Raw genomic sequence first — 18,639 nt, forward strand, 5'->3', positions numbered from 1 at the left:
ACAGCCCTCATCAACATCTCAGCTGAAACCTTACAGGAGACCCCAAGGCCAGACCACCCAACCAGGCCCGTCTCAAACTTCTAACCCACTTGTAGCTACCAGTTTCCAGGCTCCGCTGCACTTCTCTAGCTGTGGCCTTTCCTTTCTAATAAATCCTACTTTACATAAAAAAAAAACAAACTTCTAACCCACTGAAACTGTAAGGTAATTCAACAGAAGTTTTTTTCTTTTTTCCCCAGGACTGGTGCTTGAACTCAGGGCCTTCACCTTGAGTCACTCCACCAACCCTGTTCTGTGTTGGATATTTTCGAGATAAGGTCTCATGAACTATTTTCCCTGGCTGGTTTCAAACGGTGATCCTCCTGATCTCTGCCTCCTGAGTAGCTAGGATTACAGACGTGAGCCATAGGCACCCAGCTTAAACCCAAAAGTTTTGAAGGAATTTATTTTACAGCAAAGCAATAGATAACTAATACAAATGACCAAATAAAGAGGGAAAAGCCACAAATTTATGTCTCCAATCTGAGCCTGTCCTCTGAACGCTAGTTTTGTATTTCTGATATGATATTGGTTAGACAATGGCTGGACCAGGAGTTAAGAGTTTATTAAAAGGACAGCAAAGCACCCTGATGTGTGGGACTTAGCGCAAAAGCTAAGCCCAAGGATGACTCAAGTTCATGAGATTATATAGGGGATTGACTAGTTTAGGTGCGACTGACCTACCACAAATCTGCATCTATAATTGGCGGTCTAGTTATTTTCTTGCTGTCCCTCCCCCATCCTTAAATCTGGACATTCCAGGAGGGTTTGGTGAGCTCATCCTGGTGGTGGGGCCCACTGCCCACATTGGGCAGCTGCATCTGGTTATTTTGGTGACAGGCTTGTTATTTCTCTGAGAAGCCCATTGTTTCCCACACCTCTTCAGATGTCTGCTTTTAAAGTGCCTCTCTCATCCAAAATGGAGTCACCTCTGTCATTGATCCCCTTACAGTTCCAGCTGCCTACTATATGTCCACACCTGGGTGATCAAGAGGCCTCTCTTATGTAACACACCCCAAATTTAGCTCTGGACTTCCCCCCTCTCCATTTTAATTAATGGCAATTTAATCCTTCTAGTCACTCATGGCAAAAATTGGGGAACTATGCTTTTACTTCTCTTTCTCCAACACTCCACTTCCATTGGTTGCACCTTCAGAAGAAATCCAAAATCCATCCTGGTCTTGTTACCATGGTGGTCTCAGAAGACCCTGGTGGAGCTCTCAGGTCCTTGTGTCTCTAGAACAAAGAACTGGACCAAGACACAGATTGCAAGGCAGTTGTGAAGTTTTATTGAAAGGGAAAGAAAAGTTTAGGCACCACAAAAGAAGGAGCTTTTGTGGTAGACAGCACGGAAGCCCCAATCTTTGTTCAAAGGGCCATTTATAAGTTGTAAGAGCAAACAGCAGGAAAATCTGGATGGTCTTTGCAGGAGGGGCTAGGGTGATTGACAGGTTTGATTGACAGGTGTTATTATCTAACATGGGGCATTCTGTGCATGCACTTAAGCTGACTTCCCGGTTTTTAATTGTATGTAGGAGATGCAACCACTATTCATGAGGTCTTGAGTTGAGGGCTTTACCTGAGAGGTCAAATTGAAGACAGATTCCTCTTTACTGGGCCTGAGGCATTTTCTGGTGACCCAACTAAGAGACTCCCCTGCCTTTTGGGGGAGATTTTAGCTGCAAAGGAGTTTACTGCTGCCATCCTGACCATAAAATGACCACTAGAGGGGATGGCCGAGGACAGTACTGGGTGGGGATAAGGAGGAATTCAGCATGGAGTGACATTTTACAGAGGCAGGTCAAGTTCCATGGCAGGGATTTTTGTTTTGTTTTCTTTCCCCATTACTAGCCTGCCCCGCTGGGAAATCCAAAAATAAGGTGACAGCATCTGGCGAGGGTTTTCTGGCTGTGTTATCTCACATCATGGAGAAGAGGCAAAGCAAGAAGGGCTCAGTCTGCTTTCAAGCTAACTAATCCACTCCCACGACATGGGCCTTAATCCGTGCATGAGGTCTCCACACTCGTGACCTAAACACCCCTGTTAGGCCCAACCTCCCAACACCTCCTCATTGGGGTAAGGTATCCATCCATGGATCTTTTGGAGGACACATTCAGACCACAACACCCCCTTTTGTCCATTCTCCACACAGCAATGTCCAGAACAGTAGGGCCACTGGTAGGTAGCAGCTAGCCATGGGGGTGGGATATGCAAAAGTACATAAAGGGCAGTCTTCAGGGTCTCTGAGAGGAAAACACTACTGTTAAAACTTTCCAGTCTGGTGGAGGCGCTCGAGTGGTAGAGCGCCTGCCTAACAAGCACAAGGCCCTGAGTTCAAACCCACCAGTACCACTGAAAGTCTAAAGAAATAAACCTTCTAACTCTTAACAGAACCCTGTGAAGATCAAAATAACCCGTCAAGGTCACACAAAGGCTTGTTTGTTTTTTTGCAGTACTCGGGTTCAAACTCAGGACGTACTTTCTCTACCGCTTGAGCCACTCCACCAGCCCTTTATTCGTATTGGGTATTTTTGAGATAGGGTCTCGTGAACTATTTGCCCAGGGCTGGCTTTGAACCCCAGTCCTCCTGAGTAGCTAGGATTACAGGCATGAGCCACCAGCGCCCAGCTAAGAATTGTCATTCTTTTTTTTTTTTTTTTTTCATGTCCATAGAGCAAAGTTTAATGGCAGGCCCAAGGAATTGTCATTCTTTACCGCTCTTTCTGAGACCACCCTGAAAGTATCTCTATTCTAATACACTTTACTATAATATTGTCATTTTCACTCGATACGACCCACTTTCAGTCTATTGAAAGTGAATTCCTTTCCATAAACTTCGCCTTCATTTTTGCTGTATTTTTGTGTCTTGTCTGAGTTCTTCCCTCGCCAGACAAAAGGACTGATGTAGATAACTGTACTAACTTTCTGGGGACACCATGTCATCCCTTGCTGACAGCCCTCCAAGGCTCATTTTTCTCAGTGACAAAGTCACTATATCACAGGTGGTTGAGCTGCTTTTGCTGAAAAGCACTGACTCCTTTCTTGGGCCCATGCTTTAACTGAAAGCCAAACCTTCATCCTTTAAGTGGATGCTGGGCTGTCTTGCCTGGGATAGATTAGTGCTAGGAGGCTGCAAAGGCCAAGCCAGAACAGAGGGAGGGCCAGACAGAAACCCCACGCGCCTGGCTGGTGTCTCCCAGAAGAGGGCAAAAAGCACAAAGGCCATCCTGGCACTTTCCATAGAAGGCTAATGAAGGATTCTGCTTGATTGGCCTTTTACCACTACTTAGGGCCTGGGTTCTGTAGCGTTAGAGGGTTCTTCCGGAACATGTGCAGGATTTGTGCCCAGTAAATAATAGAAACATTAGGAGTGTGGGAATTTATTTACTTTTGTGTTTTGAGCCATTCTCACTATGTGGTCTGGGCTGGTCCTGAACTTGTGATCCTCCTGCCACCACTGAGTGCTGGGATTATAGGTATGGCCACAAGGCCCAGCGGGACTTCTTTAAAAATTGCCCTATAGGACTGAGGATATAGCTCAAGTGGTAGAGCACTTGGCTAGTATGTTTGAGGTTCAGGGTTCCATCCCCAGCATCTCCTCCCTTCCCACCAAAAAAATGAAATAGGAAAAAATAACCTATAGGATGTTAATTTTTTTTTTTTTTTGGTGAGTCTAGGGTTTGAACTCAGAACTTCACACTTGCAAAATGAGTACTCTACTGCTTGAGCCACACCAACAGTCCATTTTGCTCTGGCTATTTTGGAGATATGGTCTCACGAACTATTTGCCTGGGGTTGACCTCAAATCTCAATCCTCCCAATGTTAGCCTCCCAAGTAGCTAGCATTACAGGTGTGAGCCACCAACACCCAATACTAAATTTTGTATCTAATTTAGCAATCTTATTTCAGGATTCCTTCTCTCTCTTTAAAAATTGTATACAAATTTATTTTATTTGTGATGCTGGAATCAAACCCAGGGCCTTTTGCATGCTAGGCAAGTGCTCTACCACTGAGCTACGTACACCCTTAGCCCAGGATTCCTTGTTTTTCTTCCCCTTAAATACATACATCCAGTTTTTTATGTCCTTTAAGATGGGTTTGTCATTGTACCGCTTTCCTTGTTACAGAGCTGAAGGCAAAAAACTGAAGTAGCTCCATTGTGTAGTTGTGCAAAAACTGTTTCTAAGTTGCAGGAAGTTATGCCTTGCCTTTACACTCTTATTCTGTCTTTGTCTCTCCTTACCTTAGGAATCATGGGACACCTGGAGCTGCTCCTGGGGCTGGTCACATCCTGAGGGTGGAGAAGCTGATGGGCCCCAGCCCTCAAGCTCTGAGGCCAAATCCAGCTGCCTCTCCAGGCTGAAGGGTACTAGGCCCTTGGGAAGTTCCCACTACCTCTCTTCTCCCCACCCCACAACTTAGCCAGGGTCACAGGTGGCAAGTGGCTCTTCCTACCCCTCCCTAGTTTCAACCTGCACTTTGGCTGCACTGTTTTTTTTTTTTTTTTGGTGGTACTGGGGTTTGAACTCAGAGCCTCATGCTTGCTAGCAGGTGCTCTACCACCTAAGCCACGCCCCCAGTCCTTCTTCCTGTACTTTGGAGTTAGTTACAGCAGGTGCCTTGATCCTCCTGGGGAAGGGGTGTGGGTCCCCCTTCCTGTCCCACCCCAGGGCTTATCAAGGGAACATCACCCTTGAATGTGTCTGAGGGCAGGCAAGGCCATGGGGGTAGGTGGAATCAGGACTATGACAACGGAGGGAGGCAGGAAGTCAGAGGGTGATCCAGAAACCAAGCTCACTTTGGAGTTGGTGGCCATCTGCTCCCCACCTGAGTCTCCAGCTCATAGACACTTGGTGGAGCTGCAGCTCAGTAGCAACGTTTATTGCCGGCACCTGGAGAGACACAGGCTAGTGGAGGCTTCCCCAGGAGGTGTCGGATCTTGGGGCCTCAGGTCCATCCAAGGCTCCCTGTGGTTTCTGTGGGCGAGGGGAAGGTCGGGTGGCAGGACCAGCAGTGCTGCCCTTGGGGAGTCTTGTGGCAGGCAGAGGGGTGGGAGGTTTGTTCCAGTGTTGCTGGGCAGGAGCCCTCCCTCCCCACTCACTGCTGCTGCCCATGCACCTGGAACAGCACCGATGGCACATGCCCAGCAGGGGCCTTCTCCTGGGTGACCTTGGTTTCCTCCTGCAAGGCCAAGACTTCCTCCTTCAGGCTCTGGTATAGTGAGGTAGGCTGGGACAAAGAGTTGCAAGGTCCACGGTGGGTATTGAGTGGCAGGACTGCCTGCGTTCCCATAGCACAGAGGCTGGGCTGGGCGGCAGGGAGTAGGTGAAGCTAAGGCAGGCCGCTGGGCCAAGGGTCTCACCAGGTTTTGCAGCTTCTCCCTCAGGGCCAGGTTTTCTCTTTGGGTAGTGCTCAGTGCCTCCCGAAGCCTAGGGTTGAAAGACTCTCTCAGTCCTCAGGCTCTTTTCCCAGGCAGCCCCCTCTACTCACCTCCTGTGTCAGCCACCTGTGACCAGAGTTTCACTAGAAGTCCAGTCTTTTTGTCACTACCACTGGGGAGGGAACTGTTTTCCCCATGTCACCCTCAGCCATCAGGGAAATGAAAATCCAAATTACACTGAGATGTATAGGGATCCCAGATGAATAATTCTGCATTTTTTTCTTTTTTAAAATTTTAGGGTATTTTTCCTTTTTGGTGTCTTTTAAAAAATTTTTAGTTTTTTTTTTTTTTTGGTGGGACTGCAGTTTGAACTCAGGGCTTCACACTTGCAAAACAGGCACTCTATTGCTTGAGTCACACCTCCAGTCCATTTTGCTCTGGTTATTTTGGAGATGGGGGTCTCAAGAACTATTTCCTGGGCTGGCCTCGAACCTCAATCCTCCCAATCTCAGCCTCCCAAGTAACTAGGATGACAGGCATGGGCCACCAGCGCCCAGCTTGGTTGCATGTATTTTATTGAGAATTTTGTCTGTGTTCATCAGAGAAGTTAGTCTACATTTTATGTGTGTGTGTATGTGTGTGTATGTGAGTCTTTATCCACTTTTGTTATCAGGGTAATACTGGCTTCATAGAATGAAGTTTGGAAGCTTTTCTTAACTTTCTATTTTATGGACTAGTTTGAGGAGCATTGGTGTTAGTTCTTCTTTAAAGGTCTGGTAGAATTCAGCAGTGAATTTCTTTACTGGGAAATTCTTTATTACTGCATCAACCTCATTACTCAATCTAGATGTTTAGGTATTTTTGTATCTTATCTTCTTGGTTCAATTTTAGTAGATCATGTGTATCTAGAAATTTCATCATTGCTTGTAGGTTTTCAAATTTATTGGTATATAACTTTTCAAAATATTCTGTAATGACCCTCAGTGGTATCTATTATAATATCACTTTTCTTCTGCTCTAATTTTATTTATTTGGGTCTTCTCTTTCTTTTGGTTGGTTTGGTTAAGGGTTTGTCAATCTTGTTTATCTTTTCAAAGGACCCAACTCTTTGTTTCATTGATCCTTTGTATTGGTTTTTTTTTAGTCTCCATTTCATAATTTCCCCAATCATGCTTTTTCTTTTTTTCTTCTTTAGTGAGAGAAGGGCAGGCTGCTTCATAACATGGGCTGGACTATGACTCCTCTGAGGCCTCCTTGGAAGGGGACAGGTGTCAGAGTGCTGGCAACTCCCGTGGGCTATATCAGGGCTGGGACAGGATTCTGTGTGGTTCCAGGCAAGTGAGAGGAACCAGACCTGTCTGAACATGCCGTGTAAGCTGTGTATGAATGGAAGCTTCCATTATTCAGACACATGGTCATAGAGCCAAGATCTCTGTTGCCAGGTAGGGATTGATCTTGGCCTTACCAGAGGAACAAATGACCATAGGATGGTATGGACTCAAGCTCCAGAGCCTGACATCAGAGAACAGACCCTGTCCTCACATACTGAACCAGCTCTTAGAAACTTAAAGGTGGGAGTTCCTGATAGGCAGCTACTGGAAAATCCACCAATGGACAACAGCAGATTGAATGGAAAGGGCTATGGCCATGGCTGAGGTCCCCACGTTGGTTGGGCAGGTCTTGCTCATATTGCCTTCTTGGAAGGTGAGAGCCCCGCTGGCTAGGTCATCCAGGCTGGGACAGTAGGAAGGCAAGGGAGAGGACACAAGGGATAGGAAGCGGAAGGAGGATGAGTGAAGACTCAAACTACAGCATCAGCCCAAGATCTGACTAAGAATCAGGCCTAGCCTTAATGGGGGGACATCTTGTCGCTTAGCTTGCCACCACCTGCCCCACCCAGCTCACCTCACGCAGTCATTTTGCAAATGCCTCATCTCCTCTGAGGTCCGATGGGGACCCCAGTCTTCCTGATCAAGGAACCTGCTCTCCTGGATCTCTGAGTCCCTGGGAGGGAGGGGAGCAAGGGTCAGACCAGAGAGTCTGGAGACTGTGTGGGGACAGCGTGGGGGTGCCCAGCCCAAGACCCAGCCTTCTTCAGTCCTGTCTGGGCCTCCCTCCTGTACAGCCCAGGGCTGAGTCCTGGCCAAGGTCTGGATGTTCCCGTGGAGAAAGAAGCATCTTTTGGCCCCTGTCCTTCCCATACCTACTCACACCCACTCACACAGCCTTACGATTCAGGATCTTTGGGCTCAGGTGTGTTCAGGAGTGTAAACAGGAACGTGACGGTGGGTTCCAAATGCAGGTCTGACTTTTGAGCTGGAGAAGGTGGCTTTGCAGAGAAGGTGCCATGGTGACTGGGGTGGCATGAGTCTGCTCACCTAACAGCTTGGGTTCTCCTTTGCCCTCCTGCCCCGCCATCTCCCTGCTTTTCAGAGGCTTGTCCTCTGCATAGCCCGTGGAGGAAGTAGTGGTAGGAGGTATGAGTGAGAGCTGCTCAAGAGGCCCTGAAGCTGGGAATGATCTAGAAGCTGGGCCCAGTCTCCCTAACAGCTGAAGCCTGCCACAAGAAAGTGTGATAATGGGGAGCTCGGGTCTCCATTCAGGCTGAAGAACAGCTTCTTCAGCCATCCTACCTCCCTTGCCCTCTGTTGTGAGAGGCCCCAGTGCTTGCTGTCACCTCTGTGTTTGACTTCCTGGAGACCTGAGGTTCTTCAGGGTTTTGCTCAACAGGCTGCACCACTGGTTTCAAGTCCTGCTCCGAGTAGGCTCTTCCTATGAACCTGGAAAACTGAGGGACACAAGCCTGGTTGGTGACCCACCTGCCTGCCCTCTCCAGCCTGGTCTGGTTTTCTTGGGGTAACATTCAGCCTGGGGAGGATCCATTACCAGCTCCATCTAGCAAGCCAGATCTCTCAAAGTGAGAGTTGACAGTTGCAGATATGGTACAGGATGGCTAGTTAAACCTCATTTCATGTGAATAATGAATACTTGATTAGTATAAGTATATACCTTGTAATGTTTGGAATATATTTACCCTAAAAAATTAATCAGGGCTGTTGATTTAGCTGAGGTACAGCATTTTGTTTATGTTTTTTATTTTGGTGGTATTGGGGTTTGAACTCATGGCCTCACACTTGCTAGGCAGGAGCTCTTACCACTTGAACCACTCTGCCAGCCCCTTTTGATAGGTTTTTTTTGAAGATAGGGTCTCACAAACTATTTGCCTGGGGAGGGGCTGGCTTGGAACCTTGATCCTCCTAATCTCTGCCACTTGGGTAGCTATGATGACAGGTATGAGCCACCGGCACTCAGCAGAGGGACAGTATTTGAGTAACATGTATGAGACCTTGGGTTTGATCCCCAGCACCACACACACACACACACACACACACACACACACACACACATATGAGTTACTCAGTATCTGAAATTAAAATTTTACTGGCTGTTCTGTATTTTATCTGGCAATCAAATCAAAACTACACATGAACAGTTCTTATAAACTGAGTCGCTCCAAATGGAAGTTGTGTGTATATGGGGAGGTGCAAAGAGGACAATAGTTACAAAATTAATGGCACATGCCTGTAATCCCAGTATGTGGGGGACTAAGGCAAGAGGATTGTGAGTTCAAGATAAGCTGGGCTACATAGCGAGACCCTGTCTCAAAAAAATGAAAAAAAAAATTGAAAAAAAATAAAGGAATCCTACAGAAGTTTTGTAAAAAAGTGGAGACTCCCTCCTACTTTGAGCATAGAAATCACCTGTCAGTGGACACTGAGAAGCAAATCAAAGGACAGAGTAATCAGTGTGGCACTGGAGACCCTGTGGTGGAGACTTGTTTTCTAACCCACCTAACTTCCCGCCTTCAAACAAGCATCTACTCAATCCATCAGGGAGCCTTACTTCCTGACACCATCCCTACTCGTTCTCACCACCTTCTTGGTCAATGACTCTTCCTGCCCCCAAGGCTCCTCCACTCTGCCAATCAGTCCTGCTGAGCAAATGCTCCTCCTCCCAGGATCCCGTCAGACTGGTCCTGGATGGTCCCAGTGCCTGAGTCTGACATTTCCATCTCTAGAGATGCTGTGAGATATTCCACCAATATGGCTGGACATAGCTTCTCCCAAAGTCACAAGTATGAGGTCGCTTGTAACTCCGTGCTCACCCTTCTTGTCCTCCTTCTACCTTCTTTCTGTGTTGCCATCATAACATGTTGATGCCCTCAGAAGCATCAGCAGTGTCAAAAAGAGGCAAATAAATGCCAGCTTCTTACTAAGCTGTGAGCCACAGTATCTGGTTTCTGTGATGACTACACGCAGGCACACTGGCATGTGTAAAATCAGTCATGTCACAGAGTTGGGAAAGTTGTGACCCTCGCAGGCAGGTTAAACAGTGTGCAGCAACCAGTTCCAGATGTCACATGTGACTCAAAGATGTAGGAAAATAAGAATCATCCTTCATTGTTTCATGGTTCTGATGACTTCAGCTGGCATCATAGACCACAAGGAAGCAAGACAAAAACATACAGGAGGGGAAAATCCTAGGATTCTTTTTTCTTTCATATATATTACACTATACCTATAAATAATACAGATAATATAATAACAGGGCATGTATTGCATGCCTTGTAATCACAGCTACTCAAGAGACTGAGGAAAGATCATAAGTTCGAGGCCTGCCTGTGCAACTTAGAGAGAGCTTGTCTCAAAATAAAAATGTAAACAAGGGCTAGGGAAGTAGCTTAAGTGGTAGAGAACTTGTCTAGCATATACAAGGCCCTGAGTTCAATCTCATGTACCAAAGTAAATAAATTAATATTACAATATATGAGCTGGAGACATGGCTCAAGTGGTAGAGCACCTGCCTAGCAAAAAGCCCTGAGTTCAAATCCCAATAACACACACAAAAAATGTGTTTAACACAATATATTTTATAAGATATCATTAAATGTAAGTAATGTTTATATGTAATTTAGATAAATAAAATACCTCAATGGAAAATGATTAATAGTTAGGACCGTCACCATTTTATACCCTCAGATTTTTCAAATCCTGTGAATCTACAGACCAAGTGATCAAGGACAACTCAATCTGAGGACGAGCAGTGACCCCAGATGTGGGCCTTCAACCTGAACTCTATCTGGGCCTCTGGGAGACTTGTGGCTTCTATATAATGTGCTGTGTTATATGGAACTCACACAGTTCCTGTGCCCATGATGTAAGCAGATGCCTCTGTAGAGGGCCTGGTCACCTATTACCCCAGGGACATGTCAAGTTCTGGGGTGGTGTGACTGTTCAGAAGCAGGCAGCTCTGCACCAGGTTTCAACTGTCCCAGAAACCCTGGCTTCATGAAACAAGATTCACAAAACTGCCAGGTGCTCACACCTGTAATCCTAGCTACTCAGGAGGCAGAGATCAGGATGATCGAGGTTCAATGCCAGCCTGGGCAAACAGTTCTCGAGACTCTATCTTGAAAAACCCTTCACAAAAAAGTACTGGTGGAGTGGCTCAAGGTAAAGGCCCTGAGTTCAAACCCCAGAACTGAAAAAAAGAAAAAAAAAAAAATCCACAAAACTAAGCAAAATCCTTGCCTCTGATGATTTCACTTTGGAAACCAGGCCTAAAGAAACGACTCCATAAAACATAAAAACACTTCACATGGAGGGAGGCCCACAGTAGCTGCTTTACACCATGAAGAAAAACTATAGTGGCCTAAAGATCTAAATACAAGAAAAGACAAAGAAAGGGTAACTTATTAACACAGCAGGCTAGAATTCTCATACTCACTGGTCCCTAGTAAAACTGGTTGACCAGCCAGTCTGGTGTGGGCCTTGGGTCAAGTTCTAAACACAGTTCAATTGTGTCACAAGTTCCTAGGGATTGGAGACAACCCAGATTTGCAGATGGCCAGTGCAGAGAGATGAGTCACACAGAGGCCTGCACAGAAAGCCTGAGCTGTAAGAGGGAGCCACAAACTCTATTGCAGAGCCCCAGAGACTGTACCGTGTTGCCTGATATCAGCCACATAGGGGATCCTGGCCAGGGAACAAAGGGTACCCCAAAAGGGGAGAGGGAAACTAAAGCAGGTGAGGGCAGGAGATGGTGTATTCAAGTGTGGGCTCTTCTGCTGAGACACAGGGTGAGGGGTAAAGGGTCCCCAGAAGGACCTGAGTGTGACCCATGGGTGATAAGTTACATGGAGATATGTTTGTCAATGGGGTTGTTTGGGCCATAGTTTGGCAAATGGTTGGAAATAGACTTGGAGGACAAGATGACTGTCAGAGTTTATCTTGTCAGTCTCGTAGTGGGAGTATAGGAAAGGAAGCCTTGTCTAGGCCCAGATGCTGGGAGGACCACCTGGCCTTGGGCCAAAGTCTCCTAAGGGGGCCAGGGGCTTAGGACCCAGAGTGCAGTGGCAGGAGGCTGTGTGGGAGCTGCCGTGGGTCACTGGTTACCTGTAAGCTACAAAAGGAACCAGGAATAAATTAGGAGGAAGGAGCAACTTAACAGGGCTGGCAGAGTGGCTCGAGTGGTAGAACGCCTGTCTCACAAGAGTGAGGCCCTGATTTCAAACCCCAGCACTGCCAAAACAAAAAGAGCAACTTTAAGGAGCCTGATTTTTGGTTTTTTTTTTTGGTGTGGTACTGGGGTTTGAACTCAGGGCCTCACGATTGCTAAGCAGACATTCTACCACTTGAGCTACTCCACCAGCCCTGAGCCTGGTTTGAAAGGAAGGGAGGAATGGCAGCAGCCAACAGATGCTGGTCAAGACTTTTCTGGATATGCTTTCAAACAAACATAGTCACTTAGGACTTAAAGGAGAGAGGTCTCAGAGTCAAGAGAACAAAATGGATGGCTCCGGGGAGAATGCAGTGCCCTTGATTTCTTGAACTAGGAGGCAAGGATGAGATGGAAGGCAGGCTGGTTGTGCCTCTGCATGAATGACCCTTGGGCCTTGTATCAGACCGAGTGGGAGGCTGCCTGAGAATCGGCATCTTCAACCAGCAACTCCAGGCACCCCACCATCTCCTGCACTGCTATGTCCAAACTGGGCCACAAGGTGAGGGCCAGGCTCAAAGGAGACTGAAAGCAAAGGGGAACAGGCTAGACTCAGGAGGTCTCACACCCCTCTCTGGGGTGGGAAAGCACTTAACAGCCACAGATACAATTTCTTCCCTCCTGGGACAGGAGGGTATGGGACTCACCTCCAGGCCTCTATTCCAGGCAGTCCTATAGGAAAGGTGACTGAACACAAGGAACAGTTGTGAGGGGCAGGTAGCACACACCCTGTGGTAGCACAGGGCCACTAGAGGGTGGCCAGGCTGTTAGCTTGCACAAAGGGATAGCTCTGGTGACACAGCCCAAAGAGTGCCTCACAACCTCCGTGCTTCTTTTGATTCAATTGAAGAGAGGCAGTCTATGATAGGCAGAAACTCTTTAATCAGGTTTATCTTAAAACAAAATCCCAAGTTTCCTTTACATCAGTCAGCTCCTCAGGGACAGAGAAAGGTTTACAGTGATGAGATCAACTCAGCATCATCATCCAGCTTCTCCTGATTCTGCAGGACAAGGCACTTCTGGAGTTCTGCCCTACCAGCCAATGAGGACCAGAGCTCTGTAGGTGTGGTTCATTCAAGGCTATCTGGGTTTACTCTGGTCAGGGTCTGACAGCATGAGGTGTTGAATGGACATAGGACTCCATTTGTGCCCACCAGGCTGACACCACTCCACCCAGGATCCTACTTGAGCACTCATCTTCACTGGCATTCTCATATCCACCAGCTCCTCCCTACTCTCAGTTGCTACTTCTGTGAACTTGTATACATCAAAAGTGCAGCAGCCTGGACTATGGTGGGAGTCAGGGTGGGTAGGGCAGCTTTTCAAACCATACCTTCTACTGATCCGAGGAAAGGGAAAGGTGGTGAAAATTTGCCAAAAACAAGGAGATGTGTCCCTTACCCTTTCCACTCTCAGCACCTCCCTTGGCAGTGTTCTTATGTGATAGCATAAAGGAGCTAAAAGAGAAAACTGCTATCAACCTCTGCCAGTTTTCTGGCATGCAAGAAAAGCAGTTTAGAACTTTATAGATGTAGTTGCAAAATGCTGGTGGCACCGGGACCTGTCGACCCATATTCCAGGGCTGAGGACTCTGAAGCTCATTTTGTAAGAAATAGATTGAGGGTCACCCCCATTCTGTGAAGGTGACCAATCCAGGGCCTCAGGTTCTGCAGCATCTGGAGTCCATGGCACCTGGTTGCTACTCAGAAATATACCCTCTTCCCCTAAGCAGCAGCGCCTCAATAACAACAGCAGAACACAGACATACCAGAGATTGTTAGTAAATATTTACAGTATGGAGCTGAGCCAAGGCTCCCTTCAAAACTCGGTCCACAGGCTCAATGTCCAGCTTCTTCCTCAACAGAGAAACTGTCTCCAGCCCATGAATTCTCTCTTGGACTGTCTATAGAATGGGACAGGAAACCCATGGAATGCAGTCTCTTTACATAGATTGGCTCATGGCTGGGACCCAAGCCACCAACAGGGGGCAACTCTGCAGGGACAGCCTGAGACCAGCCACACTCTCTGGAGCCTGTTTCTGTCAGGACTGATCTGATTCAGAGCAGCCACAGCTCCCAAGAAGAGTAGAAGTGGACTCTCACCCCTGACACTTTGGGGAGGTAGGAAGGAGAGGACGGCTACTCAGGACACAAGAGAATGGCCAGGCCAGGCAGGTCCCATTTCCTGAAACTGAGACAGTTTCCCTCTGAGGTAGACAGGCCTCATGGGGAGCAACACACTCGAAGAAAGTGAGGCCAGTGGAAGGGACCCCAGTTGCCTTCTCCACTGAGAGGGTGGTATGTACAGGGAGGAGGGGAATGTGACCAGATGCACCCCCAATTCATGTCATTCAACCAGGAGATCAAACTGCTCAGCAGCTTCAAACTCAGCATTCATGGCCGCGGCCCACTCATCCAACTCTGATTTCTGGGGGAAAAGAAATGGGAGCAGATGAGTGGGGAGGGTTGCTGTATTTGCAGGAGCATGTCATCCACACCCTGAAAACTCTTGCCTTCCTAAGAGCCCAAAACTCTTGAACCCTGGCATGGCCACAGAAACGGCCCTGCCCCACTATGCACAGTGGCACATGCCTATAATCCCAGCTACTTGGGAGGTGGAGATCAGGAGGATCATGGTTTGAGGCCAGCCCCAGGCAAAAGGTTATCAAGACCCCTACTCAACAAAAATTGGGTGTGGCAACGCGTCATCCCAGCTGCGCAGGAAGCCTAAGTAGGATGGTGTTCCAGGTTGGTCTGGGCAAAAACACTTGACCTTTGGGCTGGAGGAGTGGCTCAAGTGTTAAGAGTGCCTGCCTAGCAAGTGCAAAGCCCTGAATTCAAACCCGTACTGGTACCTTGGCTGAAGGAGTGGTAGAGCAGCTGCCTAGCAACTGTGAGGTCATGAGTTCAAACCCCATTATTAACACAAAAAAACAGAAGTTCAAACCCTGGTTCCTCCCACCCTCAAAATTTTAAAAACACGAGACGCTATGTCAAAAATAAACAAAGCAAAAATGGCTGAGGATTTGGCTGAAGTGGTAAAGTGTCTGCCTAACAAACACAAGGTCCTGAGTTCAAATCCCAATACTACAAAAAAAAAGGAAAGGTTCTGTCTCTTACTCACCAAGATCTCTGGTGCCTTTTTCTTCTTTCGTTTCTCTTTCACAACTGGGGGAGAGATTCCAGGGAGTGTTGTATCTGGGGCCAAGGGTTTGGCAAGGACCTTGGGGACCTCAACTGGTTTTGAACCCACCACAGGTGAGACTCTGGACAACTCTTCAGACCCCTTGAAGCCAGAGCAGGACCCATGGGCTGGGGTGGAGGTAGAGTCAGAGCTGATGGTCTGTAGGCGGCTGTAGGAGCGTCTGACTTTCTTAGACATTTCCACATCTCTGGCATCTAGTTCTCCTTCCTTGGAGATGGACTTGATGTTCAGGGAGGACAGCACAGGAGTGGTGGTGGGGGTGAGGGGGACACTGTTTGTCTTGAAGAGGTCCTCCTTAGTAGCCTCCTTAGGAGGGTTGTTCTCTTTCTCCAAGAAAAAAGCAATCTGTACCAAGACAGAAGAGTTAGTTACACTTTAACTAACAGTTAGTGTTAGTTACACAGCTGGATCACTCACTCCCAGAAAGGCCAGAGAATATTGAGGGTGGAAAGTCCTCCCCCACCAAACATTTTTAAAAAATAGTCTGTCACTGCTCCTGAGTCCACTGCAAGACAAGACTTGACATGTCTGCTGGTGCTATTGCTGTTTCCAAGTGTGCCCTATACCCAAGCCCCTCTCACTAACTGACACAAGCCCCCAATACCCCATCTAGACCAACTCAGTGACCTAATTGCTCTGCCAGCTTCCAGTATCGTTCTCGATGGTCCATTTGCCACACTACTGCTGAAGATTTTTAGTCAGTAAGTATCTACTGGCCAGCTGTCCTGTTCCAGACACTGTTCTAGGCACTGCAAGTACAGCAGGGAATAAAACAACAACAACAACAACAAACCTTGGCTGGTGGAGTGGCTCAAGTGGTAGAGTGCCTGCCTGGCAAGTGTGAGGTCCCTGAGTTCACATCCCAGTACTACACCCCCCAAAAAAGTGATAGAGTTGGGGGTATTGGTATAGGGTACTCTGTAGGCCACCACAAGGGCTTCTTTTCTGAGACCAAGGGAACCATGGCAAGACGGTGAACAGGAAAGGCTTAATCTGAAACATTCTAGGTCCTCATAATTCCACTCTCAGCTCAAAGACTTCCTCAGAGAGGCTGTCCCTTATGGAATCCAAATCAACACCATCTCACTTCTTCTAAGTTTTTCAGTCACCATGACCTCTTATTTTTGATACAGCAACACTGCCATCTCATGCTGGCTTGTTTACTGGTTGTCTCAGTCACTAGAAGAGGAGCTTCCTGAGAGCAGGGGTCTTTGCCTGTCTGACCCTGCCTATGCCCAGTGGGTGCTCACTGAGTTAATGTACAAGAAACCTGGCTTTGAGCTTTCTGGAGGCCAAGTCATGGTGGAAGCAAGACAAATCCAATGACTCTTAGCTCTAATACAATATAAGGAAGTAAGCCGGTCATTAAGAGAGACGTTTCTTGGCTGCAAGCTCTAGAGAATCACCTCTGACTACTTCTTCCGCATCCTCTACAGCCAAGCAGTCACCCAGATCTTGACAACTTTATTCCGCTCAGTGTCATGAATCTCAGCTAACAAGAATGAATGGCTACCACAGGGGAAGCTGAAGTCCCTGCTCTCAAGGTATATATGGTCACAGAGGAGAGAGAAAGACAGCAAACATGCAAGCTGGTATACCATCAAATACGAATAAGGTCTAAGGAGAATTATAGAGAATGTGACAGTGATAGGGTGTGGATGGCCAGGGAAGGACTTTGGAGGATGTTCCCTTTAAGCTCAGTCCTATATGATGGAACAGACGTGAGAGTTGAGGGAGAGGACACCATTCTGCTGCTACTTTAGTCAGGTTCTCACCATCTTGCTTCTGGTTTCTTGGGCTTTACATCCTCCTACCTGGTCGTGGGATCCCAGGGCAGCCATTCACATAGTTCCCAAAGGGCTCTTTCTATACATTCAGATTTGATTTCACCAATACCTTGCTTAAAACTTCCCAAAGGTTGGCTGGGTACTTAGTGGCAGAGCACCTACTTAGTATGTACGAGGTCCTTGGTTTGATCTCTAGCACCATACACAAAAACAACAAATGCTTCCAAAAGCTGCCCATGTACTCAGGGATGAAGCTCCAAGTTCCCAAACATAGCTTTCATGCTTTATCAGATCCGCTCTGGTTTAGCGTGCTCCCTCCCCTGACCTGGTCTACTGCAGACACCAAACAACTGCCATTCCCCAAACCTTGCGATTTTACTTTGGACTTCAGATCTCTGCCAACATGGCTTCCTTTGCCCAGAACACCCTTACTTGTCTTTAAACACTTCATCAGGGAATGTTTCTTCTTCTGTGAAAGATCCCGAGATACCTGGTCTGGGTTAAGTACCATCGGAGCATCTAGAATTTTCTTATTGCAGCCCTTTGCAATCATTTTCTACCAATGCGTATGTTCTTCAAAGGCAGTGAGCATTTCTTATTTATTGTATCTTCCTATTGCTGAACCATCCTCGCTAACAATTTCTGCTAAAACTGTAAAAGCACCATACACGTAACTAACTTTATAATAACTGAACATAAAAACTGAGGACAAAATGGGTTAGAAAGATAACAGAGAAGTCAGGAGATGGCTCAACTTTTTAAGGAAATAGAAACACACGGGGGATAAAGAGTTAAAGACTAATTAGGTCTCCAGGGAGACTTCAAGACTGGCAATGCATGAGAGTGTCCAAAAGCAAACTGTTACAGAATACTGTCACATCGAAATGAACTCACCCTAGGGCTCCTGCGAGGCGAGTGGACAGTTGGGATCTGTGGGGACAACAGCAATTGATCAAGTAGCTGCCCCAGTTTTGACTTCCCACTCACTACTCCCTCTTAGCCCTCACCTCTACAGTGTGAGCCACGATCTTCTTCAAGACAATGGGCTTTCTGACTGGAGCCGCACGGGGTGTCTGGAAAAGAAGGGTGACCATGAACTCTACGTTAGTTCAGTGGACTCTGGGCAGCAACCGAGAAACCCCGGGCTCACCTTCTGCCAAATCTCAGGAAGGATGCTAGGGAGATCAGAGCCTGACTTCCGCTGCGACCTCCGCAGAGAATTAGGAGACGGAGTCTTGGGCCCTAAAAGAAGAAAAATGTTCAGAGGCTGAGAAAAACTTCAGCCCTAGAACTTAGAGACGAGTTTTGGGGAAAGCAAAAGAAGGTTCCCAAACAAGCCCTTTGAGGGCGCTTTTCCTTGGGAGACGAGTCTTCCTTGGGCGGCGGTGGGACTGTGTTCCCCAAACGACTCGGTCCCACCTCACCCGCGTGCATTCCACTTACCAAAGCGCTGAGCGGCCCCTCTGGGACGCGTATGCCTCTCAGACATATCTACGGTCGGTCTAGATCTCCGCCACAGCCAACACGGGCTCGCGCCTACCGGAACGGACGCCTACTGCTGCCGCTGGAAACGTTCAAATTACCCGCCTGGCCGAGGAGGAAGCGGAAGTGACGCAAGGCGGGAGGGCCGCTACGTTTGAACTCCTCCTTTCTCCACTCGCGTCACCTTA

At 47.5% G+C, this 18,639-nt stretch overlaps 1 protein-coding gene across 3 annotated transcripts; it reads right to left on the reverse strand.

The window, feature by feature from the left end:
- Window positions 1-1,317: 1,317 nt before the first annotated feature.
- On the reverse strand, window positions 1,318-18,556 carry Cdca5 (cell division cycle associated 5). 3 transcript variants are annotated; one of them, XM_074048984.1, is made up of 11 exons: window positions 18,413-18,556; window positions 18,120-18,211; window positions 17,977-18,042; window positions 17,864-17,899; window positions 15,102-15,527; window positions 8,098-8,208; window positions 7,652-7,749; window positions 7,326-7,424; window positions 5,403-5,469; window positions 5,159-5,269; window positions 1,318-5,016 (listed from the first exon to the last, which is right to left on the reverse strand). In XM_074048984.1, exons 1-11 carry the CDS (start codon window positions 18,456-18,458, stop codon window positions 4,948-4,950), a joined length of 1,221 nt encoding a protein of 406 aa, XP_073905085.1. In that variant the 5' UTR covers window positions 18,459-18,556; the 3' UTR covers window positions 1,318-4,947. The 3 variants fall into 3 exon arrangements, with proteins under 3 accessions (XP_073905085.1, XP_073905084.1, XP_020020370.1); XM_074048983.1 differs by having other exon boundaries at window positions 1,318-5,469; XM_020164781.2 differs by lacking the exons at window positions 1,318-5,016; window positions 5,159-5,269; window positions 5,403-5,469; ... (1 more) ...; window positions 7,652-7,749; window positions 8,098-8,208 and adding an exon at window positions 12,839-14,405.
- Window positions 18,557-18,639: the final 83 nt, after the last annotated feature.

The sequence above is a fragment of the Castor canadensis genome, chromosome 1 (genome assembly GCF_047511655.1).
Source record: "Castor canadensis chromosome 1, mCasCan1.hap1v2, whole genome shotgun sequence".
In the NCBI taxonomy this organism is placed as follows: Eukaryota; Metazoa; Chordata; class Mammalia; order Rodentia; family Castoridae; genus Castor; species Castor canadensis.

What these genes read in the sequence shown, in the direction of transcription:
- Cdca5 (XM_074048983.1), bottom strand. Translation starts at nt 18,458, where the DNA reads ATGTCTGAGAGGCATACGCGTCCCAGAGGGGCCGCTCAGCGCTTTG. An exon ending in AAAAGGCACCAGAGATCTTG is followed by an intron (nt 8,209 to 15,101) that starts GTGAGTAAGAGA and finishes TGTGTCCCTCAG; the next exon opens with TTTTCCAGGTTCATAGGAAG. An exon ending in TTGCAAAATGACTGCGTGAG is followed by an intron (nt 5,470 to 7,325) that starts GTGAGCTGGGTG and finishes TTTCAACCCTAG; the next exon opens with GCTTCGGGAGGCACTGAGCA.